Genomic DNA, 15,947 nt, shown 5'->3' with positions numbered 1-15,947 from the left:
CCGCGCGTCCGCCGGGCCCTCGGGGAGGAGGAGGGAGGGAGATCCTGGAGAGGCGAGGCGTTGGCCAAATGTAAGTCAGGAGAGATCAGTGCTAAGAGGTGTCGACCCAGCCAAGACCCAGACTTATTTCTACAGTTCTCTGCGTGCATTCTCTCCCCATTCAGTTCCTTCTCTCCATTGAGGCCATAGTCATCTCTCTAAAATGCAAATCTGATTACAGCTCCAAAACACGAAGCCCACGTGGAGTATAGGGCCCTGCAGGATCTAAAATCTTCTCTCTCATAGTTCCTTCACACCCACCCCGTGTTCCTTCCAGCCCTGCAGAGTTACACGGAATTTCCTAAACTCACCATGTTATGCCATGTATTTCTGCCTTTGTACATGTTGGGGCCCTTTTGCTTTGGCAGACCGTCTTCGAAACTGAACTTGAGGGAACTCTCTGGCAGTCCAGTGATTAGACCTTTGCGCTTTCACTGCCAAAGTAACGGGGTTCAGTCCCTAGTGGGGGAACAGAATCGAGTGGTGTGGCCAACCTCCAAAACCAAAAACCAAAACAAAAAAACCGTGAAACTGAGATGTTAACCATGTCCCTTTGAAGCCTTTCTTGATTCACACCACCCTCCTAACAGATAGTTGCGTCTTTCTTTGTGCTCCTTATAACACTTAATTTATATATTATTGCATTTGATACAATTTATGTACTTGAAAGTCTGCCTGCCTCACTAGAAATAAGTGGGTGTTCAATAATTGTTGAATGAGTCATTTGAGAGTTGCAGAAACTAGTCTTGGAAATGACTTGGAAACAGAAAATAGTCCCTTTATTAAACTTTCATCAACTATCTGGCCTCTGAGCATGCTGTTTCTGTAGGTTCCTGACTGACTAACCCTGAATGGCAGAGGAGGGTAAAATCAATATACCAACATGTAAAGTTTGAGAAAGATAAAAAGAATCTCCAATAAATGCATTACTGTAACACAACTACTAGTATCTCTGGCCAATATCTTGGTCAATTCTTCCAATATGTTTATGATTACATCATAAACATTTCATATTACTGCATAATCTCTGTATCAATCATTTGGAGAATGTCCTTAGGACAGATTCCCAGAAGTGTGTTGGGTCAAAAAGTATGAACATTTTTATGGCTCTTGCTACATATTGCCAAACTGCTTCTTGAAAACTTGTGTCAACTAACACAATCTCCCGGGAGATCTCTCCTCAGTTCTGGGGAAAGGGGAATTTTAGGCCGAGGGGGTGAACACCTAGTGGGTGCTCATCCAGCAAAATGCCCTGGAGGAACTAATACATGTGTGATGCTGTTGGCCAGGTAGTGACTGCATGGTAAAAACAGCGTATGTGCATAGCACTTTGTTCCTCCCTGTCATAGAGAAGAGGGTCCTGTTATAGATAAACAAAGTGTACCCTAGGGAACTTCCCTGGTGGTCCAGTGGCTCAGTGCTCCCAATGCAGGGGTCCAGGTTCCATCCCTGGTCAGGGAACTAGATTCCACATACTGCAACTAAGAGTTCACATGCTGCGGCTAAATACCAGTGCAGCCAAAAAAATGCCCCCCGCCCCAAACCAACGAACTTTTTTAAGCATACCCTCAGCAATTCTCTGGAAATAGAAATAGCCTCTAAACTAGGTTGTATGGGCTCTTAGATTGTTTTTGCAGTTCCAGCAAAAGATGGGTATGGCTGGGTGTCATCAGGACTAGACGTAGAGAAGATTTGCTGTAAGTAGTTCTTGAGACTTCCTTCTTGCTAGATTTGCAGACATAAAGTCCATGGAGAAACAGATGTATAGTTATCTGGGCCTTGGGACTCTGTTTCCACAGCAGGCCCACCACTGCTAACAGTGGCAAAGTCCAGCACATCCGTGGATGCTTTAATGGCAGGGCCTGCCTCCTGAGAAAATTTCTTGCTTTGTAAAGTCCAAAGACAGGGTGAGAGGAATTGGTCTGCAGTTCCAACAGTTCCAACTAGGGCCCTCTGGCTGCTTTGAGCTCCAAAGTGACCTTTCTTCTCCCCAACAAAGTGAGTTCCTAAGTATTGCTGAGCTCAGCCAGTGGTGATCTAAAGCCACAGAACCGGGAGGGAAGAAGCTCCTCTTTTCTCTCTATAAGCAGCTTGCTTCAACTATGGAATAGCCTGGTTCACAGTCACTTCCACTGGACCTGGGTATGTGTCTTTGGCCCAAACCCGAGAAATTCTCCAAAGACAAACAAAAGAGAAAAGGAATCCTTCATCAACACCAAGGAGTAAATCTAATTACTGGTTTATGGGACAAACATTCCTTAATGTCTCTTATGGATCCACCCTTTTCTAAACTCTGAGGTTGTAGGGTACCTGCCTTTTAAAAGTTCATAGCCTAAGAGGGTTAAGCACAGAGACCACAGGGGAAACCCCTGTGAGCTAGAATACTCAGGGAAATTTCCAGAAGTGAGAGGAACTGGATGGGAGAAGTGGGAGGGTGACAGAATCTAAAAGGAAAGGACATGGTTCAAGGTCTGGATCTTTCATTTACCGGCTATGAGATCTTGGGCAGATTACATAGTGTGACATTTCCCTAAGGTTTAAAGGAGATAATATATGTAGGCTAGGAGCAGTGCCAGGAAAGGTGAGGCGAAACACACACAGTCATACTGTTAGGGAAAGTGGTCAGCCTGGCTTCAGGGTAGGGTTCATGAGGGCGGACTAGGTCAAGCTTTCTTTCCCTGCCATTCTCCAAGCTACTCACTCTCCACGCTTTGGCTTTGGGCTGGCTTCTGTTATCTGGGCCAAAGTCAATAACCCTGAGATGTGGGGGAGAGAAGCAAAGGCCCTAGCAGCCCCCCACTGCCACCCACTATGTTTAGGGACCACGTCTGTATGCCCCTTCCCTCTAGGCAGATTTATGCCAATAAGACCTGCCAAGTCTCTAGTGCTAGAGGATGCAACCAGAGATCAGAGAATGGCCTTTCACCCTGGTGGTGAGGTAAGGAGAGAGGATTAAGAATCAAAGTCGAGGCACTTTCCTGGTGGTTCAGTGGCTAAGACTGTGTCCCCAGTGCAGGGGGCCTGGGTTTGATCCCTGGTCGGGGAACTAGATCCCATATGCCACAACTAAGACCCTGTGCAGCCAAAAAAAAAAAACAATCAGAGTAGAATTTCCCTGTTTATCCATGGCAGAAAACCCCCTGATGGAAGCCTCCTGGGTGGTGGCAGATGGCTCAGGTTGAGGACAGGGCATCCTGACCTCTAGTAGAATGTGTTCTCCTGCTTAGCCTCTTTCCCTGTCAGCTCCTTCAGAACTGAGCTTTCTAGACCTTCTGTCTGGGTGGTCCTTCCCACATCCCTCTCCCCTTTCCTCAGACACATTTAACTATTTAGAAAGCAGTATACCAAGACCTGGCTTATGTATTAATACTTCCTTAGGGGGAGGGATGCTTGTGGATTTAAAAAAAAAAGTATACTCTTTGCAATTCTCTGGAAACAGAAACAGCTTCTAAACTAGGCTGTGCAGACCCCTAGATCACTCTTGGGGGTCTAGCTAAAGAGAGTTTTCCCCACACTTTCCCATGCAGATGGGAGTGGGCTAGCAAGAATAATGTGGTGAAGTGGGAAGAAGTTCAGCTTCTGGCCTTGGCAGTCAGTCCCTTTATAGGCTCAGGGAGCTCCTGCTAGCAAGTAGGGGAAAGGTGTTACTGGGGGTGGAGGTGGGGGTTCTTGGAGCAGTAGCCATCAAATTGTGTCTGATCCGGCAAGCTCCCAGAACCCCGTTTCTCAACACCTCCTCAGAGACCTCCTTGATTTGCCATTAAAGGCTCCCTGCCCCTCTCCTTCACTCCCCTCATGCAGCACCACTCAGAGAGGCAGGGCAGAGCCTGTCAATCTTTTGCCTGCCTAGCCTTCTGTCCCATGAAGAGGTAGCTGGCCAGTGGACATTCAGTTGCTCATTCTATTTCAAACCTCTGGAGATGTTGCCAAAAGAAAACAAAAACTGTCCTGCCTTCTGGCAGACAGAGTGAACAGAAGAGAAATCAAAGCATCTTGGGCACCCAGCCAGTTTTGGAGTTGGTGGAGACAATAGCAGCAGTGTCCCAAGCTGGGGGATGCTCCCAGCTGGGACTCAAACTCAGCAAAGGCCTTCCCCTGGGGAAGGCTCCCTTCTTTCAGCTCCCTTCTTTCCTTGGAGTAGGAGCAAGGGAAGGCAGAAGAGAGGCCTTTTCTTCTAGCCGAGGGCTCGATGGGGAAGATCAGAAAGGAGAGTGGGAAGGTTCTGGGACAGTATAACCAATCCTTTCCCTTCCCTGACCCCACCCTTCCTCCAAACCCACCCACCTCTAGCCCCTTTCTGAGGTCAAGGAGCCATCTCTGCACCTGGACCCCAAGCATCAGAAAGCTCTGAGAGGGGATAAAACCTGAGATTATAAGGGCCCTTAAAAGTCACCCAGTTCAACTTTTCCATTTTGCAGGTGTGTAAACTTAGGGGCAGTGACCTGTCCAAAGCCAGACTACATTCCAGAGCGCAGGTCTTCTATCCAGGCCAGGACTGTCTCCAGCACCATCGCTGCCCCACACATTTAATTTCAGCTCCAAACAGGATCATCTTGGGCACCACCACAGCTCTTTATTTCTACCTCCCCACAGTCTTCTCGGTTTCAACCACTCTGCTGGGCCATTTCAGCTTCTCTCTGATGAGGGCAGACTTTCAGGAACCTTGTCCTGACCAGTGGGGAGAATGTGGAGCGCTAGAGCAACCCAGAGGGCTGGTGGAGGTGGAGCTCCCCCAGAGGAGGAATGCTCAGTTACTCTCTCTGAGTTAGTCCAATGACAGCAACTAAGATTCAGGCAGGATCACTCAAATGAACTTGAGAGACTTCAGATTTTTGAAGCAATGTAGAAACCAGTATTTCAAATCATTCTTTATAATTACTGCCACCCACAGTGAACACATCAAGAGAAACCTTTACTTTGATAATTCTAGGAGGTGAAATCTCACCCCAGGAACCACTTTCATCTTCCAGCCAGCACCTGCAGGTGGTAAAAGCGGTGTAGGGAGAGGCAGGAGCGGAGTACAGTATCTGGGAGTAGGGGTGGTGCAGACAAGGTGGATGGGGTTCCAGAAGAGCTGTGAGAACCGAAGTCTCATTTCTCAATTACCTGAAGCAGCAGAGTCTATATAATTAGGATATAAAGGAGTGCAGCTGGAGAAGAATCAGTAAGAATTTCAAATGATGATCTGGGTTCCTGGCTCTTCCTTTCCCAGTTGGGCAGACCTCCCTAAGAAGAGGTGAGAAGGGGTCTGGCTTCTCTCAGCCCACAGCTTTCTTTTATTGTCCTTGCTTCCACTAAAACCTGTGGGGATAGCATTGCTGGCTAGGCAGGGGCTGCCTCCTGCTTGCTTTAAGGGTCTCCAGGGTATAACAGTTGGGCTGGATGCCTCCCAGACACTGGGAGGATGGGAAGTAAATGGCAGGGGTGGGAGGGTGAGGCTGGGGTGGCATGGTGGCAGGGGCCAGGAACCTGTGTGGGTAGGTATGGGAACAGAGTAGTTAAGTCTGGGGCTGAGGCTGCCCACACTGGCAGCTGCAGGAGGCGCATCACATGCAGAGGTGGCAATGGCAGCAACTAGGCCCACAGATCTAGAAAGCCTGATTAGGGTTGGGGGCTGATGGACCCTCAAGTCCTTTCAGGTGGGAGATGCTTTTAAGGGCTAGGCTGGGCCAGCCAGTTGGAAAGTAGCCCTCCTGGGAGCTTGACCACTGGACAGCTGCTGCCCCTGCCTGATAACCTTGGTGTATAAGAGCCAGGCCACGTGTCCTATCTTGTCCCACACGCTGGCTCTTGACAGTTTTTCCAACAGGAACATACACTGTATCCTCGGAGCCCAACTACTCCATAAGTCTCCAGAATGCCTTTGGGAGCCCTTCTTTTATTGGGAAATAAATACAGAGTCAAACAGGTGGGCCAGCCAACATCTGTAGTTCTGGGGGCCAAAAGGAAGGAGTCTGACTTGCTCAGAACTCAGATCTCCAGGAACTGGTCATTCCCCACGATCACATTCACTCGTTTGGCTATAAAAGAAAAAGAAAAGGTTGTTTGAGAACTGGAAGCAAATGAGTTCATTTCAAATCCGATTACTTCTAATTCTGTGTTCATAAACATTTATTCCTCTCCGATGTGGCTCTGCTCTTTAGAAGCTCTTGGGAAAAACAACTTGCCAAAAGGTCTTTGGGAGAGACAGCATCTTCCCACCCAGGAGGTGGGGACTGACACCTGGCTTTCAGGAGACGTTCCATCAGAGGGGAACTGGAACTGAGTCTTAAAGAATGAATAGAGTTTTTTCAGGCAGTGTATCAAGGGGAAGGCATTCCAGGCTGTTAGAACAGCATGAGCAAAGACATAAAGATATAAGAACGAGGAATGTGAAAAACTCTGGTGTAGGATAGGGCATGGGGGAAAAAGAGTGAGAGGAAAAGAGACTAAATAGTTAAAAGGAGATACTCAAAGGAGAAAGGGAGATGTCTCCCATGTCATATGTAAATAATATTGCACACTCGATAGGGTTATTGTGAGAATTCAATGAGTTAAAGCATACTGAGTGTTTGATAAACAGTGGTTATTATTTTTGTAAAGTTCAAACCCATAAGGCCCTCTATGACCTGACCCTTGTCTACCTCTCCAGTTTTATCTTCCATCTTTCTCCATTTGTACTTGGAAGCCATATTGTTTTATAGCTCTAGACCTTAGTATATGCTATTTTCTCTGCCTCAAATGCCTTTCTTCTCCTCCCTACTCACCCTAAATACCCTAATCAAGCATCTCCACTATGTGGTGCCTTCCCTTCTGAACCATTCATTTCCTGGTTTGTGAAAACACTCTACCTTGGATGTATCTCTATTTCTCTGTAAGGATTTTGAGTGCAGGGGCAGTGGATTTATGATCATATCTAGCATAGCTGCTGGCACATGAAAGATTTCAGAGGTCTGTAGTTAAATGACAAGGAAAGGGTGTGACTGTGTCTAAAGTTGCAAGGAAGTGAAGGTTGGTGAAGTAGAGAAGATCAGGGAATGGTGAAGCCGAGGGGCTGGATGGTTCATTGATAAATACGCTGAAGTTGTTCAAGATGTTTGGAAAAAGAGAGGGAGGAAGCGGGAAGACTGTGAACCCTTGATACATTTAGGAGACTTCCCTGGGGGCTGACCAATTATGTGGTAAAAGGTAAGAAGAGGGTTAACTTTCAACAAGTAGGAGCTATAGAAAGGGGGCAGTGAACCAATGGTCGGGAAGGGGCAGGGGAAACCAGGCATGCCTTCTTCCCTGAGGGCCTGGGGCAAATGTAGGGGAGAGGGGAGTGTTCAGCCTTCTACTGACTCAGACAGAAAAGGCTGACCACCTGGCGGACAATGGATTCTTTCTGGGTGAGCCTGACCTCTGAAGGTCCAACAGCTTTACTGCCATACTTGGGACTTTAAGTGTGACCCTGATAGGTAAGGCAGAAACTCTTGACTTTCCTGCAGCTCTACTTCAGCCTCAGAAAGGTTTGGTGAAGCAAAATGAAAACCGTTGACAATGGTACCAAGTTTGATAACACGAGATGTTTTGGTCTGTTCATAGTGCCCACAGCCTGGAGCCTACTTCTGCTCTGCCAGTAGAAAGGGGGTTTCTGACTGAAGCCCTGAAAACTTTGAGATTTCAGACATGTCTTCTGTTCTACCCACCTTTCTAGCTTTGTTTCTTGCTACATCTCCTTTACATACTGTATTCTAGATTTTCCAAATGATTTGCAGTTCCCAACACAAGAGACTGTTTTTTGCTTGCCTGGTTCCCCTTAGTTTAAGAGGTTCTTCCCTTTTGTATATTTGATGTATAGCCAGCAATTTTAAAATTTAGCCTAAATTCCTTCCTTTGAGATGGTATGCCTGATCCTTGTGCCAAGAACTGAATGATTTCTCTTTTCTGTCCTTAATGAACCCTGACATCATACCCATGAAACTGTACTTAGTTCTTTACTTATCTGTGTCTCTATAATAGACTGAGCAGCTGGACAGTAAAAGGCAAGTCTTACTCATCTTGACACCCCTAGTCTCCCAGAGCCTAGAATATAGGAGGTGGTATTATTGAAGAAAGCATGTGTGTTCTCGGTGGTTATGTGAGGGTACAGCAGAAGGAAAAGGAGCATGTATAGAGGAGAAGGCCTCCAATCCCCTTGCCAAAGAGAACACAATTGACACACTGGTGCATCACAGCAAAGGTGCTAGGGGTTGAGAGCATCTTTGGGCCTGTCTCTCTAATGTTCTCCAGTAGGAAGAGAAGCTCAGGTCTAGGCCTTTCACAAAATTTTTGTTATAGCATTGTATTTGACAGAGGCAACCTCCTGTGAGAGGAAAAGGTGACAATGCAGAATAGGAGAGCTCTGAGCCACAGAGCTTTGAATTCTAACTGGACTTTGATCACATTATTCCATGTCTTTGGTTTCCTCATAAAGCTGTGGGGATTCAGTAAGATAACTGATGTAAAAAGCCTTGGTAAGAATTAAATGGAAGTTGCAGAATGCACCTGGGTTTGGCTTTTGTGGTCCTGCCCCAGAAAGCCATCTGCTTCCTTCAGTGAGAAGGATGGGAGGGAGGCCCAGACAGTGCTCAGGCTTCTACATTCCCAACGGCTGGGGCTGGTCTTGGAGTATGACTGTCAGTCAGGCTTGACCTTGAGGTAAGACTGATCAGAAAAGAACAAAGGAAATGCATCTTGGGCTAGCTTCCCAGGAACCTCCAAAAGTTCCTCTTGGCCCTTATGCCCTCTGTGGCCATGAGTTAGCCATATCATCTCATGTCTAGATTCTGACATCTGCCTTCCCTTCACCCAGGCTCCTCCTAGTTCCCAGGCCACTGGAATGTTCTGAAGACAGTCCCAGTTTTATTAACACTCTTCTTGGTCCTTAGTGCTCCAGACCAGAGGGGTGAGTGAGGTGTCAGGCTGAGGCAAACAACATCTTATTCTGCTCTGCTAGGCTCCAAATAAATACCTGCACCTTCTCTGGCTTGCTCACTGGCATTCAGAGGAGAATTATTGCATCTGGCATTTTGGGGGAAGATTTTATGGAGACTTTCAGTAAGGTGGAGGAAACCTGAAGGGGAAAAACAAGCAGTGCTAGTTCTGCTTGGCCAGAGTTGGAAGCAAGCTTCAGTAAACACACTGGAAAAGTTCTGGGCTGGAATCAGGTCAGCAAAGATCCTAAAGAGAAGAGCACAAGGGAGGAAAGAAAGCTGGGGAAAAACCAATGAGACAGAGGGGAATGACAAGTCACATACGAGAAGCTGCACTGTTGGGAGGCTGGGGAGGATTCCTGCTAGGCAGGACTTGACCTATGTACCCATCAGGTCTACTTTCATGGCCAAAGGACTGATCACTGTGGTCCCAGGGAAGAGATCCAAGTTCTCTCTCTGAAAGTAATAAGAGACTCAGATGAAATGTCCAATTAGTCTCCCAGGTTTTGACTTTGTTGGCTATAGCTTTTCAGTTGGCTTGAGCAGGAGGTCAAACTTGGCTGCCAGGATTTTTGCCAGAGATAATCTCATTAACTGAGCATGCTGGGTGGGGTGAGAAAGGCTGGAATTGCTAGAAAATGCCTTGTTCTCTCAGTAATGCTAGAAAAGGGCAGTGGGGCCTACACTGGGTTATGAGAGTCCTGTTTTTGATGTAGAGTCCCATTTTTGCTATGGATGTGGTGACTCTGTGGCATGCAAATGATTGGGATTTGGAGAGAGGACAGTATTACTTCTGAGGATGAATGTTTTTTCCTAAAATCCCTTCATAGGAGAAAGACTGACTGGGGACCCTGCTATCTCCTGACCTCTTTGCTAGTGAGGACCTAAGTTGATGTTTGTCTAGGTCATCCATAGTAACAGGTTGAGATTGCTACACTGATGGCTGGGAATTTGCTTTCTCAATATAGATCAGCCTCAAAGAAAATGATAGTGGGAACAGGCTGACGTCCAGGAATACCTGTGGCAGGAAAGCACTGACTACTGGGCTGGCCGCAGCGATCCCTCTAGCATAGAGGACAGAGTAAGAAATGTTGGGGATCTCCAGTTTAGAGACTTCCCTGGCCCCTTCTTCAGGACCCTTAACGAGACACATAGTGTTAGTTAGAACCAGAAAGAGCAGGAGACATTGCAGCCTGTGACATCTTAGGGGTGTGGCAAGCCTAGCCCTGTGCTCCTTGATGGTAGATGATGTGCCTCAAACCCTCACTGTCTGGCATTCATTATTCATTCATGCCTTCTGCACACAAAACTAAGAGGGGTCCTTGCAAAGGAAAAGAAAGGCACACTATGACTTTGTTGGAGGCGGGGAGAGGAAGGAGGAGAAAACTGTGAGGTTCCAGGTTCCAGCATGTAAGAAAGCCGGGGGCGGGGGGTGGGGGTGGGGGGTGGGGTGGCGGGTATGACCCTGCAGGGCAGTGGCAAATGGAGTTCACACATTCAAATATGCCTGTAAAAACAACAAAAGGAAGCATTTCCTGGCTCTAGGAGGGACTAAAACAAGAAAGCACTGGGTATTTCTACTTTTTTGCTGAGCAGGAGCTAATTTACAAAGCAAAGAGGCAAGAAAGAGGTAGAAGAAACATTGCATGGGGCCACAAACCCAAATAGAAGAGAACAAAAAGGACAGAGAAATGTAATGAGGAGTCAGGGAGCGGATGGGATTATCCTATCCTGCTTTTGAAGGATCCGTTCCAAGGCCTTCCACAAAGTCAGAGAATAGGCTGAGGTTCTGAATTCTATTTTAAAGAAACAACCAATAGGCCCTAGATGATCAAAAACCAAATTTCTCTTCAAGCCAAGGGTAGGTATGGGTGAACTGGTATGTTGAGCAGGAGAAAGAGCTAAGAGGAGAGAAAAAGCCAGGATATGGAGGCCAAATATATTTTTCCTACCTGTTGGGGAAAGATGGACTAAAGGGAGAAAAAGAGTATCACTGTTAAATTTTGCTAGGCAAGCCAGGAGTGGCTTCTTCCTCTGGTCTTTTTGGAGGCTGTCAATAGTTCAGGCTCAAGACCCAGTTGTGTTATGTACTAGCTGTGTTCAGTTCAGTTCAGTTCAGTCGCTCAGTCGTGTCTGACTCTTTGCGACCCCATGAATCGCAGCACGCCAAGCCTCCCTGTCCATTACCAACTCCCGGAGTTCACTCAAACTCACGTCCATGGAGTCGGTGATGCCATCCAGCCATCTCATCCTCTGTCATCCCCTTCTCCTCTTGCCCCCAATCCCTCCCAGCATCAGAGTCTTTTCCAATGAGTCAACTCTTAGCATGAGGTGGCCTAAGTACTGGAGTTTCAGCTTTAGCATCATTCCTTCCAAAGAACACCCAGGACTGATCTCCACTTTTGGTAAATTTCAACTTTCAAAGTCTCAGTTTCCACTTTACCAAATGGGTCAATAAAGAATCCCTACCTCAGAGGGCTTTCATGAGAACCCAATAAGACAGTGCACGAGAGAACAGTTTAAAGCTGTATACAATAGCCATAAGCCAGTGCAACACCCCCCCCCCCCCCCCAGGAAGGCAGTGCCATCCTTGCCCCTTGTCCTGGGGTTCAAGCTGGGGTTCAGCTTGCATGGGATCATGGCAGAAGGTACCAACAGCTGGGGAGCCACTACTGACCAACACTCCAGCTCAAAGGCTCTCTAGTGAGATACCAGGTGGAGTTTGTCCCCCACAGACTGAACTAAAAATGCCAGCCTTCCCCACAGCAAGGGCATGGACAGATAACCTAGGTTTGACCTGTTAGTGTAGCCACTAGAAACCATGAGCTGGGAACTAGTGACACAAAAATATAGGAACCAGAGAGATTCCACTTTGGGGCTGCTGGGCAGCTGGAGCAGCAGAGCAAGCGTGTAGTATCCAGTGAAGATGGCAGCAGTGTCCTCACCAAAATGATCTGGAGGGTAAATCGTGGCTGTGACCCATTTTCTAAGCTTGATTCTGCAGCCATCGTGGAGCTGTGAGCTATCTAGTATCTTTTCAATGAATTCTTTATCAGTTTAAATCACCCAGAGATAGTTTATATTGCTTACAACAAAGAACTTTATTGGTAAACTAGTATCACCCAGAAAAGGCCTTTCAGAAATGACAATTCTCACATGTAGAGGAAGAAAGTACTTGAAATGTGAGAGGAAAGGCAGTGAGAAGAAGAGTTATGTCTAGTCTCTAGTGAAGAAATAAGGCTGAAGGGTGGTTTCAGGCAAAGGCAGCATCTCCTCAGTTCATTTATCAGTGTTGCATTTGGTTCTTTCATCAGCGTAAGTTTAGGAAAAAAGTCAGAAGAGATCTCATGATAATTGCAACTGTCTCACAAATGTCTTTTTTGGAACCCTAACTCTCTGCCCTGAAATGCCCCCAAATTCCCTTTACCAAGGGATCCAAAATTTATTTGCTCATCTCTACACTTCCCACATCTACTATAAACTAGGACCTGTTCCGAGAGCTAGGGACACATATTGAAATAAGTCAGTCCTTGGTCGGAGGTTCTTAGTCTAGTAGTGAAGATAGATTCATAGATAATTGCCATTTGTCTATGTGCTTTAATTAAGGTATTGACAAAGGTGTGGAGGAGGAAGGAATGCTCAGTTTGACTGTGAGGAGTCATGGAAAGAGTCAGGAAGGTTCTATAGAGAAAACACTTGGGCAGAATCATTAAGAATTTCAGACAGAGAGAGGGCATGTGCAAAAGCACGGAGAGGCACAAGACCATGGTGCATATGTGGAGCTCTAAACCCCATGGTATGCTCCAGAAGTTGTGTGTAATCCTCATAACATTTAACTGTATTTAGTTCTCACAACGATCCTCCAAAATAAGTTATTATTGTCTCAGTTTTTCTAGTTTCAAACATCTGAGGCCTAGAAATTAAAAACAACCTGGTGCCCATCCAGTGATTTGCACAGCTGAGATCTGAACCCAGGTCTGTTTTGAGTCTAAAGCTCACAGGAAAGGTATATGACTTTAAAAAATAAAAGGGAAGGAGGAAAAATGGAAGAAGGCCTTTACTTACTGGGAGAAGGAAAAGGTGGCTTCCACAAACTCAGAACTGGTGGATTTAGTTCTTTCAGCAACTCTCCTACCCCACCCTAGTTTAGGTTTAAGGAATAATCTGAAAAGCAATGTGCCCTCTTTACTGATCTTGAGCTTTGGCTACTTTTTGGTTAAAAATCCTCAGCCAAATTATGGACCATTCCAATTTGCCCAGCCCAGCAGGAAAACCCTGATGTTTGTATGTCTTTTAAGCATTACACAGACTTTCTATAGCTACAGAGCAGAGCAAGCTAACACTAAAGCATCTCTAAGCAGTTGAGGATGGCACCGAGACAATGGCTTTCAAGAAGCTACTAACCTTCTTCCAGGCCAAGAATCCATGGGACTCCTCTCCCTTAATTACCAGGTCAGATGAAGTACCCAAGGACTGCAGGAGGCTGCCAGAGATAGTTCCAGAGCCTCTGTTGATCACTGGCCCTTTTCTCTTATGCCTGACAGCCACCTTAAAGTATTGGTGCCAATCTGGGTCATTAGATATTTCTGGTATGTTTTAAATTTTTTGGTAGTAAGGCTGCATAAATATATATGAAGACTTATCTAACAAGATAAATTTTCAAAGATGGAACTGTGAAGTCAGAATTAAAAAATTTGACAGTGATGTCAATTGCCCTCCTAAGATGGCTTTTATCAATTTATATGTTTTCATCTGTGGGGTATGCATATGCTTGTTCCCCAGTTCTCATCAGCACAGAGCATTATCTTTGTTAGTGTGATATGAAAACAATGGTATCTGTGATTGTAATTTGGGTTCTGGTTTACCTTTGGCTTCAATCCTCTGGCCACTTCCAATTAGGCAGTTCTTGATGTCTGCTCCCTTCTCAATTACGGCATCGTTGCAGATGATGCTGCTCTGGATGTTGCTTCTGTAACACAGTAGCCAAATTAGGGAGTGTCCATGTCTCTCATCACCATCCTCACCCTTATGGGTTGGAGGTTCTGGTTCCTCCATATGCTAGGAATAGCTGGCCAGTCTAGTTAATGGTTACATGATTATGTTAGAAGATAGACTGCCTCAAGAGAGGATTGGGCTTTAGAGAAGTCCAGAGTCTGTATATGCTCATAATGATATTCACCCAAAGCCTGCAAAGAACAAACAGTATGACTTCAGTTCTTTAGGCACCCCAGACCTGGAGGTCTAAATTCCACCCAATTGCTCTTCCTTTGGTCTGGGGGTGGAAGCTGGCCCTGACCCCTGGGCTGATCCATTGCTTCTGCCTCTCATCTGGGAATATATAAAAAATTTCAGTGGAGGCTCAGATCCAGTGAATCTTCCTAGGAGATAAGCTATAGAAATAATGGGTACCCCACAGCTCTTACCACAGACCCTGGTTAATCAAAACCATAATTATTTAGAAAAATAGGATATTTTAAAAGCCAACTCCATGCTATATAAGAGACTACTCTAGACCCTAAAGCCACACTCTCAAGAGTAGCGCCACTGGCTCTTAGCATTTGAATGTGTTTAAAAAGCATCCTCTTGGCTTCTGAGGATGGGGGGTGGGGGTGGGGGGAAGTCCTTCTGAAAATCTTCACTAGCATTTATTCCATACCTACTTCAGGCCAGGCACTATGCTAAGCAGGCTACATATATTACAGAAGTGAGTTACCTAGATGATTCTAGGAGTATCATTTTTACCTCTGATAAAATAACCAAATTTTGCAGATGAGATGACAGATTAAGAGAAGTTAAACCATTTACCTAAAACCACATTAACTGCCAAGTAGCAATTTCAAAACTAAGTCTGCCTGACTCCAGAATCCATACATGCATGGTCAAACAAAGAAATTAGGGGAGAAGACTAGAGGAAGCCTGGGACTGCTGAGTTGTTTTTCTGGGCCAAGATGGCTCTGTGGAATGAGATCTATCCTAATAAGGGAATATTCAGTCCCTAAAGAGTCAGAAGTGGGCAGCTGGAGGGGAGAAGGAGGTAAGTAGGAACGGTCTGAGTGTCCATTTAAACAAAATAAAACATCAACTAAGGAAAAATCCTCAAGCAATCCAAGAGGCATGGGGGATGGAAAAGAGGCCATTCCAAGGACTGAAACTATCATCCACAGGTCATAAAAAAGATCCTTGCCAAGTGCCAAAATTTTAGTAAAATGCAAAAAAGTAATTCTAGCATTTTATGGCATTTCAGAGCCTTCTTTATTCTTCTAGAAGGTTAAAGCTTGTCAGAAAGTGGCAAAGGTCAAAGCCATAGCACTCTGCTGTGGGCTAGAGATGGGCAGAGAAAATATTAGGTTTTTTTTTGGCTGCTTGGTGAGGCATGTGGGATCTTAGTTCTCAACCAGGGATCAAACCCATGCCTCCTACAATAGAAGCATGGAGTCTCAACTCCTGGTCCACCAGGGAAGTCCCAGTACTAGTTTTTTTGGCTCAAACTCAGGATATGCTCAGTGGGTGGGCATTAAGGGACCTTCCAGAACTTTTCAATTTGCCCTCCCTGAGAGAAAGCAGTCCAATCAGCAGTTAGGGTGATTCCGGATCCTGGGGTGAAAATTCACCCCAAAAGAGTAGTAAGGAAGCATACAGAAAGCTTCAGACACAGAGGCTTCTGAGGTAGAGTAGTAGGTTTATAACTGGCCTCTAGTTTGTCATTGAAAAGTCTCACTTCTTTTTTCAAAATGGGAGTAAGGAGATGCTTCTTGCTCAGTAGTTAAAGAGTATATAGTATATAGTATGCTCTGGAGTTGGGCAAGAAGTAAACATAGTCAGTAAACGAGAAAGAGCCAACAGGAACTCAAGCAGCCATAATCAGAGAGTACTAAATGACTATTTTGGAATCTGGGACACAAGTGGGAACCATCTCTGGAAGGAAGAGTCTGGAATGACTGAGGTCAGATTTCTACAGCAATGGAGAGCGTGGGT

At 45.8% G+C, this 15,947-nt stretch overlaps 1 protein-coding gene across 1 annotated transcript in view; it reads right to left on the bottom strand.

Annotated features, from left to right (window-relative positions):
• Positions 1 to 5,897: 5,897 nt before the first annotated feature.
• The window catches only part of EIF2B3 (eukaryotic translation initiation factor 2B subunit gamma), a 112,802-nt gene continuing 102,752 nt past the window's right edge, over positions 5,898 to 15,947 (bottom strand). Inside the window, exons 11-12 of the mRNA XM_070786663.1 lie at positions 13,838 to 13,941; positions 5,898 to 6,059 (exon numbers count right to left, since the gene is read on the bottom strand). Coding sequence (XP_070642764.1) covers positions 6,010 to 6,059; positions 13,838 to 13,941 — 154 coding nt within the window. The 3' untranslated portion in view covers positions 5,898 to 6,009. The remainder of the gene's footprint in view (positions 6,060 to 13,837; positions 13,942 to 15,947) is intronic.

The sequence above is a fragment of the Bos indicus genome, chromosome 3 (genome assembly GCF_029378745.1).
Source record: "Bos indicus isolate NIAB-ARS_2022 breed Sahiwal x Tharparkar chromosome 3, NIAB-ARS_B.indTharparkar_mat_pri_1.0, whole genome shotgun sequence".
Taxonomy (NCBI): Eukaryota; Metazoa; Chordata; class Mammalia; order Artiodactyla; family Bovidae; genus Bos; species Bos indicus.
This window is presented reverse-complemented; position numbering and strand designations above follow the sequence as displayed.